Source organism: Saccostrea cucullata, unplaced genomic scaffold, assembly GCF_032062105.1.
Source record: "Saccostrea cucullata isolate Sc308-1 unplaced genomic scaffold, CSIRO_AGI_Scuc_v1 ctg128, whole genome shotgun sequence".
Classification (NCBI taxonomy): Eukaryota; Metazoa; Mollusca; class Bivalvia; order Ostreida; family Ostreidae; genus Saccostrea; species Saccostrea cuccullata.
In genome coordinates, this window is record NW_026935471.1 from 132,142 (window position 1) to 149,936 (window position 17,795).

At 33.3% G+C, this 17,795-nt stretch overlaps 1 protein-coding gene across 2 annotated transcripts in view; it reads left to right on the forward strand.

Moving 5' to 3' along the window:
• Positions 1-6,372, forward strand: part of LOC134242942 (F-box/WD repeat-containing protein 7-like) — a 59,265-nt gene extending 52,893 nt beyond the window's left edge. The window contains exon 13 of one of the 2 annotated variants that reach the window (XM_062725145.1): positions 6,306-6,372. In XM_062725145.1, coding sequence (XP_062581129.1) covers positions 6,306-6,357 — 52 coding nt within the window. In that variant the 3' untranslated portion in view covers positions 6,358-6,372. Of the gene's footprint in view, positions 1-1,905; positions 2,631-6,305 lie in introns of those variants that run through there. The other variant, XM_062725144.1, reaches the window with a different exon arrangement.
• The last annotated feature ends 11,423 nt before the right edge of the window (positions 6,373-17,795 follow it).

Consider the following 17,795-nt stretch of genomic DNA (forward strand, 5'->3'; position numbering starts at 1 on the left):
TCCCACTTCCTCTCTCGTGCGGGCATGCTATTTTTCCGGTGTCTTTTGATGCTATACTTCTTTTTCTGGCCTTGCTCCTGATTATTGATCCGCCGGAGAACTGTTCACTAAGAAGATGGTGAACGACTTTTATGTACGTCACTATACTACAATCGAGGTGAACGATCTCGGTTTGCTTTAACACGGTTTATTACATAGGGTTACTTTTCAAGCCTCGAAATTGGTTCCTTAATACGCCATTTGATTCTCTTAAAACAGAAACAGAGAGTTACACTTGTACCATACTAATTTGCTTGTCTAGCAAGTTAATTTCTTTTAAAATTGATGTGATAAAAAATACCACACCTTTCAACATCTTTAATCATTCCTACGCAAATAGCTTGTGCTTATTGGATATGTTTGAATAATAATTATGATTTCAGTGGACCTATGTACAGATGTCAAAATCGTAAAACATGAAACCTGTTTCTATTTTTGACTCCGCTGTCAATGGAGAAGCAACTGAATTAACCCAGTTTTTCAAGAGTAAAAGTGCACGTTTGATGTAGCATGAAGGAAAAAAAAATCAGCCAATCTAATTACTGTTCTCAATTTAGATATCCCCTTTCCCCTCCATCGCTCAGGTAATGATTGAATGGCTTTTGAATTGGGTGGGTTAAGGATTCTTTTCTTGTCTACTTAGCTTAAACACACAGAAAAGAAAACATGACTTTAAAATCATAGATTTTATAAATATTGGGAAATGTAATGTGACATATTCGGAAACATATAACGAATGACTGTATTAGCCATTGGAATCGAACAGGATCCCATGATGTCACTGCCCTTGATATTAAATTAGTTATTTTTTCAAGATCGCGATTAAGCCTCGCCTTTTTGGTCGGTGACATTGCGGGAATTTGTTACAACGTGATTGCCGGCTTGTACCAAGCTAAGACAAAGGATTTTACAACCCGAACTTAAATGAACCCTGTCTATAATTAAAAGTTCCGTAGAGCTCTCTTATTCATGTTTTCTAAGCCCTCTGAATAAGCGCAGTACAAATCTAATCTAATTATATTTTTTATCTTTCATAATCCATTTCTATCAATCGGGCACAGCATAAATATTTTTTATATAATACATTCTTTGTTTACTGCAAGAATTGAAAAAAGGAGGTTATTAAGATAAAGAATGGACTGAAACACATCTAAAATTTATATGAATTATTTTAAAAGTCGGTTTAAAATGAGTTCTAGTTCATATATATGTAAAATTCGGTGATTCAGAATATAGATCTACAACCATCCCTTTATTATTTTGAGGACATGAAAAAAGATGCTGAAGTGTCAGCTGTAGGCTTATTGAGAGAGAGAGAGAGAGAGAGAGAGAGAGAGAGAGAGAAAGAGGGAGTTTATATTCTTTCAAAGAAATTGTCTTCATTTAGCCCAATTGGTACGCAGATCTTAGCCTTCCATTTATAATCACAAATCAAGGTATGACACATCGCCTTTGTATGAAAGTACAATGTAATTCCCTTTTTGTGGTTTCAAAAAGAAGAACAAAGCAAAAAAAGGTGTGCCTATACAAGGAAAATAACCTTGAGCTTTGAGGAACGACTTTGACTTGCCTTCTGATGAGGAATAACTTCGTGCAATAGACTGCATTAATTGTCTCTTTCAGAGTGTTTGGTTTTAGTGATACAATTTAGTAGACAAAAAACAAAACATTTTACATGTAGTTTTGTACTAGTGTATGAGTGTTGTAAGGGCTTTTTGCAAGGTTGTGCAGTGTATCAAATTGCTGTTTCTTGTCCATAGTCATCTAAGGGGACGCGTTATTTTTGTGCTGTTAGAGGATTTCATTGTATAATATTGCTCACGTAATCTAACTAAAACTGCAAACTAAATGTGTCAACTGTTTCAGGTATATCCATTCTGACGCCAGGCAGGTTAAGCCCTCGTATTATCCCAGGCTTACCAAACCTCCGCGGCACTCGGATGTCGAATCCGACCTGGAAAGTAGCGAATCGGGATCGGATGACACCATCGCTGACGAACCGAGTGCAGAGAGTCAATCCTGGACGTCATGGTGTACGATTCTGTAGACAGATATAACTTTACCGGTCATAAAGGAGATTGTTATTTAGCCTTGATCTGCTTCCTTATTTGGGGTTTCTATTAATGAAGGGATAAATAAACTCATCAATTTTACATTTTACAGGTGTAGGTCATTCAAGTAGCAAATTAATTTTAGAGCTGAAGCGAAACAACAGCTAAAATACAGGGAAATGGTGAATCCTTTTCTCTGATTTCAACATGGTTTGGATTCGGGAAGAATTATATAAATTTCTTTCATCCACTGTTAAATATTCATATAGGATGATCGTGGTCCTGTGTTTTCCTTAGTTTTGTCTGACTTCGCCTCCTCAAAGGACCAGGATATGGCTTTGTCGTGGGAGTGCAGTATCTGCTGCTAAACAATCCAATCCTTCCAGATTCTGTCCCGTTTAGGCAGTGCATTCAAATGTTTGTCAAACTACTTATCCCTTTTCAAAAGACAAGATATACTGTATGTGCCATTTAATCCATGCTATTGTCTCTTACGGTGTCAAGATTGCTTTAATATTAAATACGAATAACTTATCAAAATTCAGTTGTCAATTTTTATTCCCTCTCGATTTTTTGACTTTGAAATGTGATCCCACTGATGTCTCAGAGTCATGCATTTGTTAAGTGTCCTTGTATGCATTCTTAATAAATTGACACAAACACCTATAGAAAATAAATAATCTAATGGGTACTTTACAAAGTAAGTGACTACGTACATGTATAGTGGAATTAATTAAAAAAAACTACAGAAACTGAAATTGGACAAAAAGATTGCATTGCCTTAATTAGTATTTTGTTTGTAGCCTCGACCTCGTTGCGATAAGATCAAAGTATTTGACCGTGGGGGAATCACATCGGTGGCGTTGGGGTCGTATGAATTAAAGGATTGTACGAGGGATTTAAGTAATTGGTAATGTCAAAATTTCATTCATTTCTGTGATCAATAGGAATTCTATAGTAGATCCAATAATGACCTCGGTATCCGATTATCAAGGTTTCCTGTAACGATGCTCCTTAAAAACTCAGACTTGAAAAATATCGATATCTTGCAAATTATGGCGGTAATTCTACTGTGAATTGGAAAAAAAAGGAAGACTTCGTCTTTGACAAACCAATGGCAATGAAATAACTTTCAAATAATAAAAATTTGCTTTTTAAAGTGCATCACGTCATGGTAATATTGAACACAGCAAACTCGATTTAAGGCTGTAGGTGTTTAAATGACTCTCTTTTTTTTCCTCTGTGATCCCGCAAGAGATAAACAAAATTGTTTTGTTGGTCACGATAAAAGTGCAGATCTCAAAAGAAAAAACATGTTAATTTCAGTTAATTATAATGTAAAGCGTTTTGTAATTTTAAAGGACACGGATTGGCCTAGCCTATTTTTAACGTGATTAATTATTCTCTGTCTTATAAAACATCTCTTTCTTGATCTCAATTTATTTTTAACTGGCATGAAATTTCTGAAGCTTGTCTGAAAAACAAGATCTGCAGCAAGACGCAGAAAAAAATGCAACGCCTTAAAAGACAAAGAAAAGATATTCGTATATATAAAAAAAAAGTAATTAAAAAAGTATGAAAATCTGAACAAGGAAATTCATTCGATTCTGTCTTGTATCTATTTTTAATGAAGCTTCCTCCTTGACCCAGATGTGAAGGTTTACCTCGGTGTGAACGCGTTACAGTTATGACGGAAATTAATCACAAGTCAAGATGAGAGAAGACTTCTGAATCATTTAAGTTAAAACGGAAAGTACTGAATGATGATTTTTAAACTCATATATAATTTAGGAGGAAAACCAGCCATGTATAAATGTTCGATGAATGTCCTTGTATTTGCACGCACATCATCATCATCATGACTGTAAACGTGTATATAGCAATTTGAAAAATCTGGATTGTTAAGGATGTGTTCGGAATTTCAGAAGAATTGACATATAAGATAGACAATTTCCTGAAAAAGGTCACATTTTAGAATCAACGCTCGTTAGCTTTTTCACACTGTTTTGATTTGTCAAATTTGCATTTTGAACCTAAATTAGTTATTTGCAATTTTAAAAGTAAGCCTTGAAGTTGTTTGAACAACATTTTCCCCGCAATTTTGCATGTTTCTTGACCTAGAGGCCCTTTGAGGCAAGTTTAATTATAAATTTTGGTAGATAGTGATGTTACCTAAAACTGTTGCAGTCAAGTATATATGTTTTGGATTTACAACAGCAATAGAACTCGGCTAATTTCCCTACACACTAAGATATAAATATAGTATTCTGCATTCCATCTCTTAAAAATGATATCCATTGAGCTTGATACTTAACAACCGTTAGCTCCTTGGCGTACAAATTGTAATAAAACCTCCTTATGGCTCTGACCGATTTTATTTCAGCGAGGAGTGTTTTGCAGCAAAAATTCTGCAGATCATTAGACACGGAACATGATAACTGTATTAAGAAGAGGTATTGATCTCCAGGGAAGAGCTGGGAGATATATACTTCTATACACGGAAAATCGGACCGTATTGTAAGAAGTTAAGCCCACATATAAGAGCTGGTTTCCGGGTGATGTTTTTGATGAAGAGGCTACTAGAACTGTCATATAGGTCAATGGATGTTGGGTTCTAGGAGTTCGCAGAATTTTCTTAAAACAAATCACGCCTCAAGGTCCCTGATTTATATGACCGTGAATAATTACCAAACCATATGAATGCTTGTTAGACAGTTTCATTGAAATGTATCTTTTTATCTTGGAAAATCATTTAAAACTTGATCGATGCCGTTTGCATAAGGTTTATTTATTGAGACTTGTAACTATTTTCGTCTGTTATGTATTATATTGGCGGGTTTGCTGACGTCAATCTCTGAATTCGTTCTTCGGATTGATTCTGCAGACGATTATGACTTGGTGACTTCAAGATTTCTATCTTAATTAAAACCTAGAATAGATTCTAGCCATTGTTCTTGATGTACATAAATATACATATATATATTATCTATATGTGTACCGATAAAGTAAAAGAAATGGGTTAGAATACGGTTTAATTGGTACTAAAGGTTTTTGTATTGTTCCTATAATTTTTAAGAACATGATGATGCATTCTGATTAAAGTCTTGTTCATGGGTACTGCTTTGTTTGAGAATACTTTTGTGACAATGTGGTTTTTATTATCAATGTTTCTTTCTTTAACACGTAAATTTAAAAAAAAAAAAAGAAAAGCACAATTTAAGTGATATTCCTTTTCTTAACCTCTCTCACTTGTATCTAGGATTTGACTTACATTTTCTAGATGAGTGACAAGGTTAGAATTTTTTTTGGAACAGACACTTTCCATTTTATATTTAAAACTGCAATATTAATGCATGAATACTCTCCAACTTGCTAAAGAACTATATGCGGTATATTGCATATGTTTGCCCCCACAAAAGTCAAATTTTGAAAACTTCCTGAAATGTGCTGAATTCAATAAATTGTACAAGAAATATAAGTGAACAGAAAATATTATAGTTCCAGAGCAGTGTATTCACAATTTCTGTTTTTATGACGTCACAAACTAGTCCGATTTTATATCCTTTTTCAGAAAGAGGACAAAATGGACAAAATTTCAACAATTTAAGCTTTAGAATATATAGAGCGCATGTGTGTTCAGGAACAATATTGACATATTTCATTGATATTATCATTCTACACATTATATCAAAATATTAATCCTGAACACACATGCGCTCGGTGACTTTTATTTAAAATATCGACGAAATATGTACATTTTTCTGCAAAATTCATAAAAAAACTGAAATTTACGTCATATTTGTAACGTCATTACGTACATATGACGTCATTACTTATGAAATTATTCAGTCCTTTGAAGTGCATATACTGTTTAAGGACTTAATTAAATATTACTCCATCAAAGTTTGATTTTGGGGGGCAAATGTTGGTTAATACCGCATATAGTTCTTTGGCTAACATTTTCTGGATGACTGACATGTTTATAATTTTCATACAAGTCCATTTTCGAGTAACTGTGTCAGACCAAATTTGCATGAATATTGCAGATTTCGATGTACTTTACAAGATTTTTAATTTGATGTGATTCTTTGTTTAACCTAAGGCTAATTTTTGTTGAGATGAGCTTCATAATATCTTACTGCCTGTTTTTCTTTTCAGTTTATTTTGTATCATGTTAGGAGTATGATAACTTACCATTCCATAGATTCTTTACAGGGTTGTATTATACCCAGGTGATCATTCAGGCCCCGGGCCTCCAGGGTCTTGAATTCAAGAAAATCGCGCAACGCGAGTGTATAATAACCTTAACCACAACAAGAACAAATAGATAGAACAAATATTATTAATATTTGATAATTAATAAAGGCAGTCATAGATCCAGGTAGCTATAAATGCAGTGATCGTGTTGGAGCACTGTTGCTCCACAGATTCGATGACCTTGGGTCGATCATATAGAGGGCGCTTTTATGAGGCTTCTTCTTCAGTTGCCTTCTATCAGTGCCCTTTATCTTCAATCGTGCATGAAACACAGAGAGAGACAGACAGGCAAAAACTATAGTCCTTTGAATCTGTTTTGCTAAGTAAATTAAAATGAATGAGAGTGTAATTTAAAAAAAGATAAGTTTTATAATTTTTATAATAATTATGAATTATGCATATAGATTTACTTGCATATATATACTGAACGTTTTTAGATTTTCATATTTTTTCTTAATATTTTTATTATTTGTATTTAATGTATGCATATGCTGACTAATGTACGGTATTAGGGTTAAAAGGAAACAGATCTGGTGACCTAACGAAACATCACATGTAACGAATTTACCCTCCACCGGTGAAAGTTATATACAGAGGTACTGAGGTAGACAACTCCACTGTTTGATCTCAAAACATCTCTTGAACTCGTTTTGAATTTCCCATTAAAACAAGCAGGTGCCATTAAATTTAACCCGTTTAGTTGAATAATGTTCAACCTCACAAATCCTGATTTAAAAATATCCGTCTGCGTCAATTATACGAGGCTAAGAAAACAGATGAATAAAGCAAAAAGCACGATGTCGATAGGGTGTCAAAACTGTGTTAATGTATGCATAACTTTATGTACCTCTGCAGACACAGTTACCCGCAAATCTTCTTAAATTTCAGGCATATTTTCGATAGTGTATGTAGAACGCTTTTTTTCCCGACCTTAGTGTACTAGAAGTGGCTCTTTGTGAAGAAAAAAAAAGGAAAGCAAAGAGTTAGTCAATTTTTAAGAACTAGGCACATAAAAACAAATTATGAATATTCTATTCATATTAGAATAGAAATTATTATTTTAAAAATTTTTAGTCTTCAATTCAAATTTTATTGGGCTGCAAATAAAAGCTTTTTTACTCAATGAAAGGGAGTGCTGTGGTGCAGGTACATAGGAAATCAAGATCCTAATTTATAAAAGAAATTACAACTAAGTCCAAACTCTAATTTTGTGAATAACTTTCATCTATTTTCATTTTTTTTTTTAATTATGTAGAGAGATATATTTATACTTGCAATTTTTGAAAGATTAATTTTGCAAGAATTTGCCATCAACTTAAGTCTCAGTTTGTTAGCTGTTATAAAACAGGCCCAAGACCGCAACCTTACGTCACTAATCCTGTTAAGAACCATGCCTTATTTGGTTGTAAAAAGTATATTAAGTTGTTATATACAGAACAATCTATCTATTTCATAATAAAAAAAACAACTCATTAAGACAGAAGTTTTTTTATTATAATCATCTGCGTATAAAGACTTTCTTCCTTTTCGAGGAATTCATACATCGACCGCCAAGGATCTGTCGCCAACTACATGTACTTAGTCTACAGTTTTTAATAACTTTAATGAGTTTTTGTGGCTGACATTAAGAAGAAGATATTTAGGGAAACAGATTCCCACAAATTCCGTCGCTAGTTGACAGTTAAGGTTAATTTTTCTTCGGTTGTGGCCTTGATTCTAAATACTTACAGCAATTTTGGTTATTTCTATCTAAATTAAGTGAAAAGTCAATTTTATGTAGAGTTCTTGATTTTTATTGATGCAAGTTTTTAATTGTGAACACAACACACGCACAAACCCTCACGAACACACAAAATTCCTAATTGTTTTGTTCCTCCATAAGATTTAGAATTGTATGACAATGAATCTTTGAGGTGACCTTGAACGAGTTGTGCCTCTTTTCCCTTTTTCTCCAAACTGGCATTAACGGGCTGATGTCTTTGCGACATATAGTTGTTGATGAAGATAATTCTGTTGTTTTGTTGCGCAGAATACTTGTTTATGTGACCATTGATTAACCAGGTGCGGAGGCGAACACTTGACGTCGGCCATGTATCATTTAAAGATGATACAGGCTTGTCAGGGCTGTACCAATATAAACCCAACATTACAAAATAAATGAACGCATTACATTAATTGATGATAGAATTTCGCCCAAAAAAGCACATATGCGGTTGTACGACCTTGATGCCGAATACTAGTATATAGGTTTTAATTAAACGTGTTTTTTTTTCATCATTCAAACAAGTTTACTGCTAGTTCTATCTTTATATCGATGATTAATGAGGATTTATTGGAAATTCGTTCATTCCCATCTTATAGGATCAAACATTTAACCAGGCTGGTTTCATTGACTTGCAAATGCATCTGTAAATTGATTAGTGATGGAATTCTATTTGATCGAAGGTCATTATGATCAGTCTCATCCCATCCCCTGTTTTGATGCTTTCATGATAAACACAATATTAACCAACTTTTTCGAAAGATCCGATATTCTGATAACAAAGCGAATATGAAGTGAATAATTTTCTGGCAAGAATCCAATTAAGGTATGTTATTAAAAATAAAACAACAAATCTAGGCGTTCTTTCATGCGATTCAAAATTAAATATACCGCAATTGCGTTGTCCTCTCATAACTGCAGGCGTTTTGTTTTGCCAACCCTGCTATCTTAAGAATGGTGCATGGAGAATTCTGTGAGCGCATTTACGTCAATGGATTAGCCACCAAGGTCGGCGATAAAACTCTTCAATGATATCTCTGTATAGGAACAGATCTATAATGTCTAGTTATGCGTGGATTTTAACCCATTTAAATTTAGGAGATAGAACCAAACAAGCATTTGAAAATTATTTCAATATATTTCTATCTAGGCTACAAAGACACTTGAAGAATATTTCTCAATGACGTCACGCCATACGTCAATAAGTACAGCCTGTGTCCTGTACCTCGTGTTATGTCCTCTCTAACCCCACATCACGAAGTTATCTGTACTTTCACAAAACCCACAAAATCTGTCCACACGTACTCCAAATTATTGCACTCTAGATTGAACATAAAGACAATTTTTTTTCAGTTAAACTTTTTGTTTCAAATTTAATCAAGTTTAATTTTCATAAAAAGGATTTTAAAAAAAGATAATAAATGTTTACATTTTTGTTATACATTAACTTCAAATTTAAAAATCATTATTTGGTTATTTTGATAAAGGATTTTGAGGAATAACTAATTTCATGAAGAAATGATATTCTTTTTCTTTGCCATTTTGGACAATGACCTCCATCTATTTGAAACAATTATTTATTTAGGATAGAAATCAGTAGAACAGCTAACCTTTCGAGTCCGAATTGAATGAATATGTAACCAAGTGAAAATAATAGTGTACCACTCTTTAAATTTAATCTTTGACCAAAAAAAAAAAAAAAAAAAAAAAAACTATAGAAAAACCTTTTTATAAAATTGTACATACAAGGTTTTCAGAGAAAGGAATGTCAATTAAAAAAAAAATCGAGAGTATTAATTAAAATGAATAAGATTTAGTTTTCAAGAATCTGAAACAAACTAAATCTGACGTAGTGAGCGTAAACACTAACAAACACACGTGTAGTGGTTTATATGTGTTTGTTCTATATCGTGACTGATTGAAAATATTTTTCCTCGTGATTTTTTAAAATTAGAATAGAAAGAACAAATAACAATCAGGGGGTCTAATATTTACTTTTTTGAGAGTCAGTTCGTTTATAAATAAATGAAAACCTAATGAATCCTCCAAAAGGTACCATTAAGCTGACGTGAAGTTCACTATCATGGAAATGTTTTTTTTTAAAGATATTCTCGACTCAACACGTGCAAATGGTTTTTTGGGAATCTAGCACGAAATTGAAATTAAAGAGAAAAATGAATTTGTCTTCGTTTTCGGTACAAGTAACCTCTAGACGTTCATTTTTGAAGTTTTTCATGACCGTTTTTCACGTTTCGACGCCATGTTTAAATATGGAAATTTGTCGGACATTTTATCACCTGATGGAGGCTTTACCTTGCCAGAGACCATGGCAAGTACTAAAATCGTCCTAGATTACCTTGATCTCTTCCTAGGTATACGTGAATACTGACCTACAGATAAGTTTTCTTTACAACACGTTCAGAAATTCAGTCAAGTCCTGTATAGTTTGATTTTTGTTCTTCTGTTTACCTTTAATCCGCTGAAGCCGTGGTTTATAAAAATCTAGGTAATTAAATTCTCATGAACAAGGTCAGACCGTATTTACGACTAATTATAATGACAGAGTTAGAAATATGTAAATCTCCACCAAATAAAACTGTCAACGCTGACATGTACGGACACAGCGCACCATGAATATAGAGACAAGTTCCATGCAATTACTTTCAATAACTTTTCATAAAATCTGTTTAAAACAGTTATCTACTTTGCCATTAGGCCTAACTGGCCTTGAAATTGAAGGGAAATGTTCAGGAAAAAATACGGTGATTAAGATTAAAAAAAAAAGACTAGATAAAAAAGGACGTTTTGTCTGGCTTTGTTATTAACTTGTTAATGTAAAGGTTTGTTGTACCTGGATCCAAGTTTCACCACGTGCTCGGAAATTGTGTCAGCATGCATTAAGCTCGTGACGTCATAAACGAGATCTTCCGAACTGCACCGACCACACGCCATTCATCAAATGGCAATACAAACTGTACGCCTATTTTGGAAAATTTTACTACGGTGTAAATCTCTTAAATATTTCACAACTTGAAGCATTAATTATACATATTAATAAAGATAAATAGGAAAGAACAAACCACGCTGCTTTCTCTGCCTGTCACCTATTAATTTTACAAAAACACAAAAATTTCCAGCAAAATTATGTTAAAAACCTATTTTTCTAAACATAAATCTCTCAGTACAATTATGTCACTTTTATAAATCACCCATCAATTATTCAGTAGATATGACAGTTAATTTTTATTTTTATCTAAATGGCGATTTTCTAGGGGAAAAAAGTTCATACCCGTTTTGATTGTTTGATTGTATATATTGTATATAACGTCCCTCTCGAGAATTTTTCACTCATATGGAGATGCCGCCAAATACCAATGGAGGGTTGCAAATTTTGTCCTACACTCGGCACTTGCGGCCATTGAGCAGGGAGATCTTTTTCGTACCAGCACCTACTGCTACACAGGATCTCGGTTTATACGGTTTCATCCGAAGGACCGGTCACCTCCAACAGTGGGATTCAAACCTGCAACGTAAGGATCAACTCCTTTATACTTCGCGAATCTAGATCAGACGTTCTAACCACTGCACCATGCGGGCGACCTTATTAGCTATCATACATATATATATCTATATATGATTATTGCTGACTGCCAAAAATTATACTTGTTTATAAATTTTGGCAGTCAGCATTAATTATTAGCATGATTTTAATTATTGCTGTCAATCAAAGTGGTTCACCAAAAATAAGTCATGTAATATAATGATATTGGTCCTAGCCCCTTTATCGCACTGGAGTTTTTTTTTTTAATTTATGTTACTTTATAAGTAAAGTACTATTCTTTATTAATCTAGTACATCCCAGGTCAGCAGGTAAATTTATACTTTAAAAACGAGATAATTCTACAAAAATTGATTTATAATGCCCATTTAAAAATATAAATTAATATACATTTGCTATAATTTTAATTTTGGACTTTAGAGATAGCGTTTTCACGGAATTTTGATATATGTTTTATTAGATGGTAATAATTTAGTGAGTTCTGTTCCATCTGGATACGAGATTCCAAAAATCAGTTAACTCAGTGCTGCACCAAGCGGCCTTAAGAAGATATTGAATAGAAAGGAGAACATTATTACGTCACACAACATCGTCCTGTTGGTTGAACCACTTAGCAACTTCATATAGCATTTTGAAATATCCACTGATAAAATCATTAATCAAACTTATTATTTCTCTGCAATTCTTGTGTGTCCTTCAACAAAGTATACTTTCTTTCTTCGAGTACAAGACCATCTGATTGTATGCTACATATTTGGTAAATCGATTTCACGTGTCCGACAAAAATAATGTACTAGATTTTTTAAATCTATTTAGAGCATTGACAAATGAAGCTGTTTTATTTTTCAGTGCTTACTGAGATTTATGTAAGTACTGACAAAAACTCAGCTTAAAAACATAAAGATTGAGAAAAAAAAGAAAGAAATATATAACCACTCAGTCTATCTAAAACATTTCAATTTATGGGACTCTTTAATAAAGCAAAGATTCCTTGAAAAGCACAAAATACGAGGGCACTGAAGAGCAGAACATCCCCCTTTGCAAAGAGCATATTAATGATAGGAAGCAGTCGACATTGAACCCGATGCAAATTACGTAACTTCCGTTCCGTACAATGGACAAACTTGCTCACTCCCACACACATAAAAATCAGAGCGCTAGATTAAAGTGTCTTCGTTTTCTATTGTTTATTATATACATATATATATATATATGCAAAATTATTTAAGGACACGCCCCACCCCACCCCAACCCCCTTCCCCCCGGCCCTCTATAGTCTTGACCTTAGACAAAGACGTGTCTTCTACAGGTCGTTTCGGAGGTATAATGGTAAATGTTAAAACGGTTAACATGCTGACTTTTCTGAACTTGCTATTTTGATGTTGTGGAGAGGATCTGCACCTGAAGACACGTGTGGGATATTTTTACTGACTTTGTGGTTAAATGCAATGTGTTTTCTTTTCCAAAACAAAATCTACAAGACATATAAAGATTAAAGAGAGAAATAAATCAATATATAAGGCGAAATGCGCAGTTCCTGAGAATTGGTTAACCTACCATCTAATTATGTTCATCAAGTGGACATTTATATAATTGTCCTTTTGGGGGGAAAAGAAAATAGAATAATCTGTTTTTATATTATGATTGTGTAATTTATCACGTTTGCTTCTTTGTTTGGATGCTAAGGGAAAAATGTTATGCCAACAAACAGCAAAGCCAAGCAACGTCACATTGTAGAAGTATATAGTCACATGAGCAGCTTTCTTTCTCCAACATGAGCATTGCTTTTTGCAAGGTATTTTAGCTTGATATATATCGATAGTAGCCCTTCAAAACTGAGAATGTTTTGTTGTGCCCCTCAACTGAAATTGTTTCGATCCTACGGGCCTAACATGTAAACCTCATCACTCGGAAGCAGGTTCAATTGTCCTTTTAAATGAGACAATCTTAATTTGACCGAAAACTGACCCTATATAAATAGTTTCTGAAGTGTTGGTCATCAGTATAATTCATCTGCGGTGAATGAGACAAAATTCATTCTACTTTTCACTCCTTTTTCGGAAAGTGTTAAGAGTTTATAAAGCATCAATACTCGAGTCAAGTATTTCCTTGAAATCATGAGAAGCCCTAAAGGAAGACAACTCATCCTTGTAAGTGACCAGTCGTTCTATTTTGGTGTAATGTTCAATGCACCATGTCTCAATTCTTATAATCTGCAACTTACTTGTATTACGCACTCTCTATTGTTGATCACTCATATTATAGAATTCAACATTGAATAATGCAAAAAATATATACTTGAAATAAAAACCCGATACGTGAATTATGCCATAGAAAAGCCAAAGTACAAATGTACTACTACTCACTGACAACAGTACAAAAGTTGACAGGTGTTACATTTGATACTTACACGTAGAATATGTAACAGGTACTGTAAAATAAACATTATATCAAATATTTCAAATGAATACAGTACAGAAAACGAATCTTAAACACGTCTTGTTACAAGCCCAAAGTATAAGCAATTTCATTTAGGAGGGAGAGGGCAATCTAGAGGTCTGTGCCCCTCCTTTTTCCGCTCTGATGGTCCTGACTGTTTTATGGCGATATTCCATTCAATTTTCACTTATCTGAATATGCATTATTTACTACTTTAATATTTTAAGGCACTTTAGTTTCATAGATAGTAAGGCTTTAAAAAAATAATTGTCATTCCAAGAACTTTAAAACAAAACAAAAATGACAGTTATTGTTCTTAGTTTAGATTTCGTTAAAAATCTAATTAAATCTGCTCTAGAGTCGCGAGGTATAAGGAGTCGATCCTTACGTCGGTGTTCGAATCCCACTTTGGGACGTGGAGACCGGTCCTTCGGATGAGACAGATAAACCGAGGTCCCATGCCGCAGAAAGTGCTGGCACGAAAAATATCCCTCAATGTTCAATGGCCGCAAGTGCCGAGTATTGGAGAAGATTTGCAGCTCTCCACCAGCAAGTGGTGGCGTCTCCATATGAGTGAAAAAATCTCGAGAGGGACGTTAAACAACATACAAACAAACACATACCGGTATTCATAAACAAAGCAACTTATTGACGCCCTGACCACTCTGTCCGTGTGTGTGTCTGTATGTGGACATACGCGAGTTGATGGGCTAATTTATCTATCAAATTAGCAAAATGATGCATTCTTTCTATGTTTTGGTAAAATATTAAAAAGTGAATCGAAAAATATTCAAATGTTCATGGGCATCAACTTCCTTTAAACCGGCCATGATCTCGCTATTTAGCCGGGTGCCAGTTACCCAGTGAGGAATCAATTATTCCTACTGAAACATGTCTAGAGGAGTTTAAGTATAAAATTATAATTATTGCTTTTAAAAAAAATGTAATTTAGAGCTTAATATTGAGACGATGTTTTGAAACCTTTTGAATATTTTTTTAAATTTCACTCAAGGTCTCACATGAGGCATAAAATTACAAAAAATAAAAATAAACAGGAATATAAGGGAATAACATATAAACAAGAGTTTACAGGTACATAAGATAAAGGTTGGAATTCATAAATTATAAATAAAAAATTGATGTAACAAGAGTGTAGTATTTACTTAATCCGTCAAGACCATTTTTATAGTTCGTAACAAATAATATAATACCGGTATTCAAAGCCAAAGTCAGTCATACAATTTAAACATTTGGTAAATTGCGTATTAGTTATTTTTCCATTCATTAATAAGTTGTTTTGCATAGTACACATGTATTTATTTATTTATTTATTTTTTGTAGATGAAAATAGTCTATCAATTGATTAATTTCTCCAACAATTTTCATAACCACATCTAATTAAAAAATCTTAAACACAATTCAAACTGACATTTGGAATGGTAAACATCAACAACATCGTCATTATTTTATGTCATAAAGTGTTAATTTTGTTTTCTCTTGTTAACCAGTTAAAATCCATTCCCAAATCATTCATCATTCTGTGAGTACTTCCATATACAATGAGGAGTCAATCTGATTAAAATCAGATCTTTGTTACGCTCCGTTCTGATGGTCGCTGTACTTTCCTAGAATGAAATGTATCTTTAATTCTATATGTAAGGATTCAATAATATCATTATTCTTGTTAACCCAATCCTCAGATCCGTGGTTGATATCATAGCTTCAAAAGTAAACAATGTTTTCTTAATTATTTACATAAAACATGGTTATTCTTGTTTGCTGCAGTTGGGACTTAAAGGCTTCAGGTGAACATTTCTAGAGAAAATCAACAAGGGGGATTGTGAGCTCTGAGTTCTTTAAATGATACCCGCGCTCCCATGTAAATACATATATAAAAGCATACTGCATTTTTTGGGAGTAAATAAGATTCTGTAAAAATTCTTTTAAATTCTATTCAGATGCTTAAGGGGCATTGTGTAAAATGGGTACCCATTTTATCATGTAGAGTGACAAAGCCAATTTTGAAACACAAAATATCTATCCAATTAAAATGTTAAAAAAAGTGTTTATACCTGTCTGCCTTCATATAATAAAACAACAGAAACACCCTTTAAAGAATAAAATAGGTCATTTATTACAATATATAATAAATGACAGTAAAAAAACACAATCAAAATTCAAATATAAGTAAGGGTTATTTACATATAAAAATACAAGTAAAGTATTATTACAAATTGCCAAATCACACAATTTGCACCTGAGACAATAGGTGTGTCATCTGACATATTATGACTAGTGAAAAATCATGGATATTTGACATATAAAATGTAAACAAAAACTTTGTACAACTTGGAAAAAATCTTAAAAGGTGTTTAAAAAACTACATGTGTATGTGTTCAATGGCACTATATGTACATGTATGTAATGAAGATTCTATGAAGTTTAATTTTTTCTGTGGTTAGGAGTTACGGAAAGGAAATGGGTACTCTATAGTACATATTTCTTTAAAAAAAAATAAAGTCCATGGTTTGCTAAACCTCAAATGTCTGATGAAAATACATGCAGGAGATGCATTATGTTATAAAGATTCTGCAGTTTCATTTAATCTTGTTCATTTGTCATATTGTAATTTTTAGCTCTACTGGTCAGAGACCAGAAGAGCTTATGCGATAGTAATGCGTCCGTCGTCCGTCCGTCTGTCTGTCTGTCTGTCTGTCTGTCTGTAAACAATTTTTCAAAATGCTACTCCTCCTACAGTTTTGGTCTGATTTCAATATAACTTGGCACACAAGTAGACTACACTAAGATACATAATTCTGTGTATCGTTTTTTGATTTTGATGAACTGTGTTGCCATGGTTACTAAAAATAGAAATTTCTGTGAAATTCTTTCCAAATGCTACTCCTCCTACAGTTTTGGTCTTATTTCAATATAACTTCGCACACAAGTAGACTACACTAAGGTACATAATTCTATATATCAGTTTTTTACTTCAATGAATGGTGTTGTCATGGTTACTAAAAATAGAAATTTCTGTTAAATACTCTCAAAATGCTACTCCAAATACAGTTTTAGTCTGATTATAATATAATGTGGCATGAAAGTAGACTACACTAATAACATAAAGAGACTTAATCAAGGATCATTATTCTATTTATTGCTGTTGAAAAGTTTCAATTTCCAACTGCCTAAGTACTTTTCTCTTCCTTTGCTATAAGTACAAACCAGTAGAGCTTCAGTCTCGACAGAGACTCCTGGTTGAAATTACTGGGTGGTAGTAAATACAAAAATTACCATTTGACAACTTTTGTACTTATACAATTTAGTCAATATTACACTTTTCTAAAAGGGGAGTTGTAGATAAAAGAATGGAATTCAAATGTTAAATGTAGAATTGGAAACCTGAAGATGTTCATAAAGCAAACATTCGCGCAAGCGCTTGATAAATTCCTTTTTCTTCCATAAGAAATGTTCGCGAGTGCTCGCTGTGTTGAACAGGCCTCAGGTCTACTCCATATGCAGCTGATAATGGTACATTGTATCTACACGTATTGTCACATAAATAGGGAGGTTAATGAAAGAAATGCATGCAGTTTTATCACCTTCAATACCTTACCTTATATGGAAGCTGAACAAGAACCGCTTCATTCAAAAGGGAAAAACCGTTTTACACGTAGTAAAAGCAGGT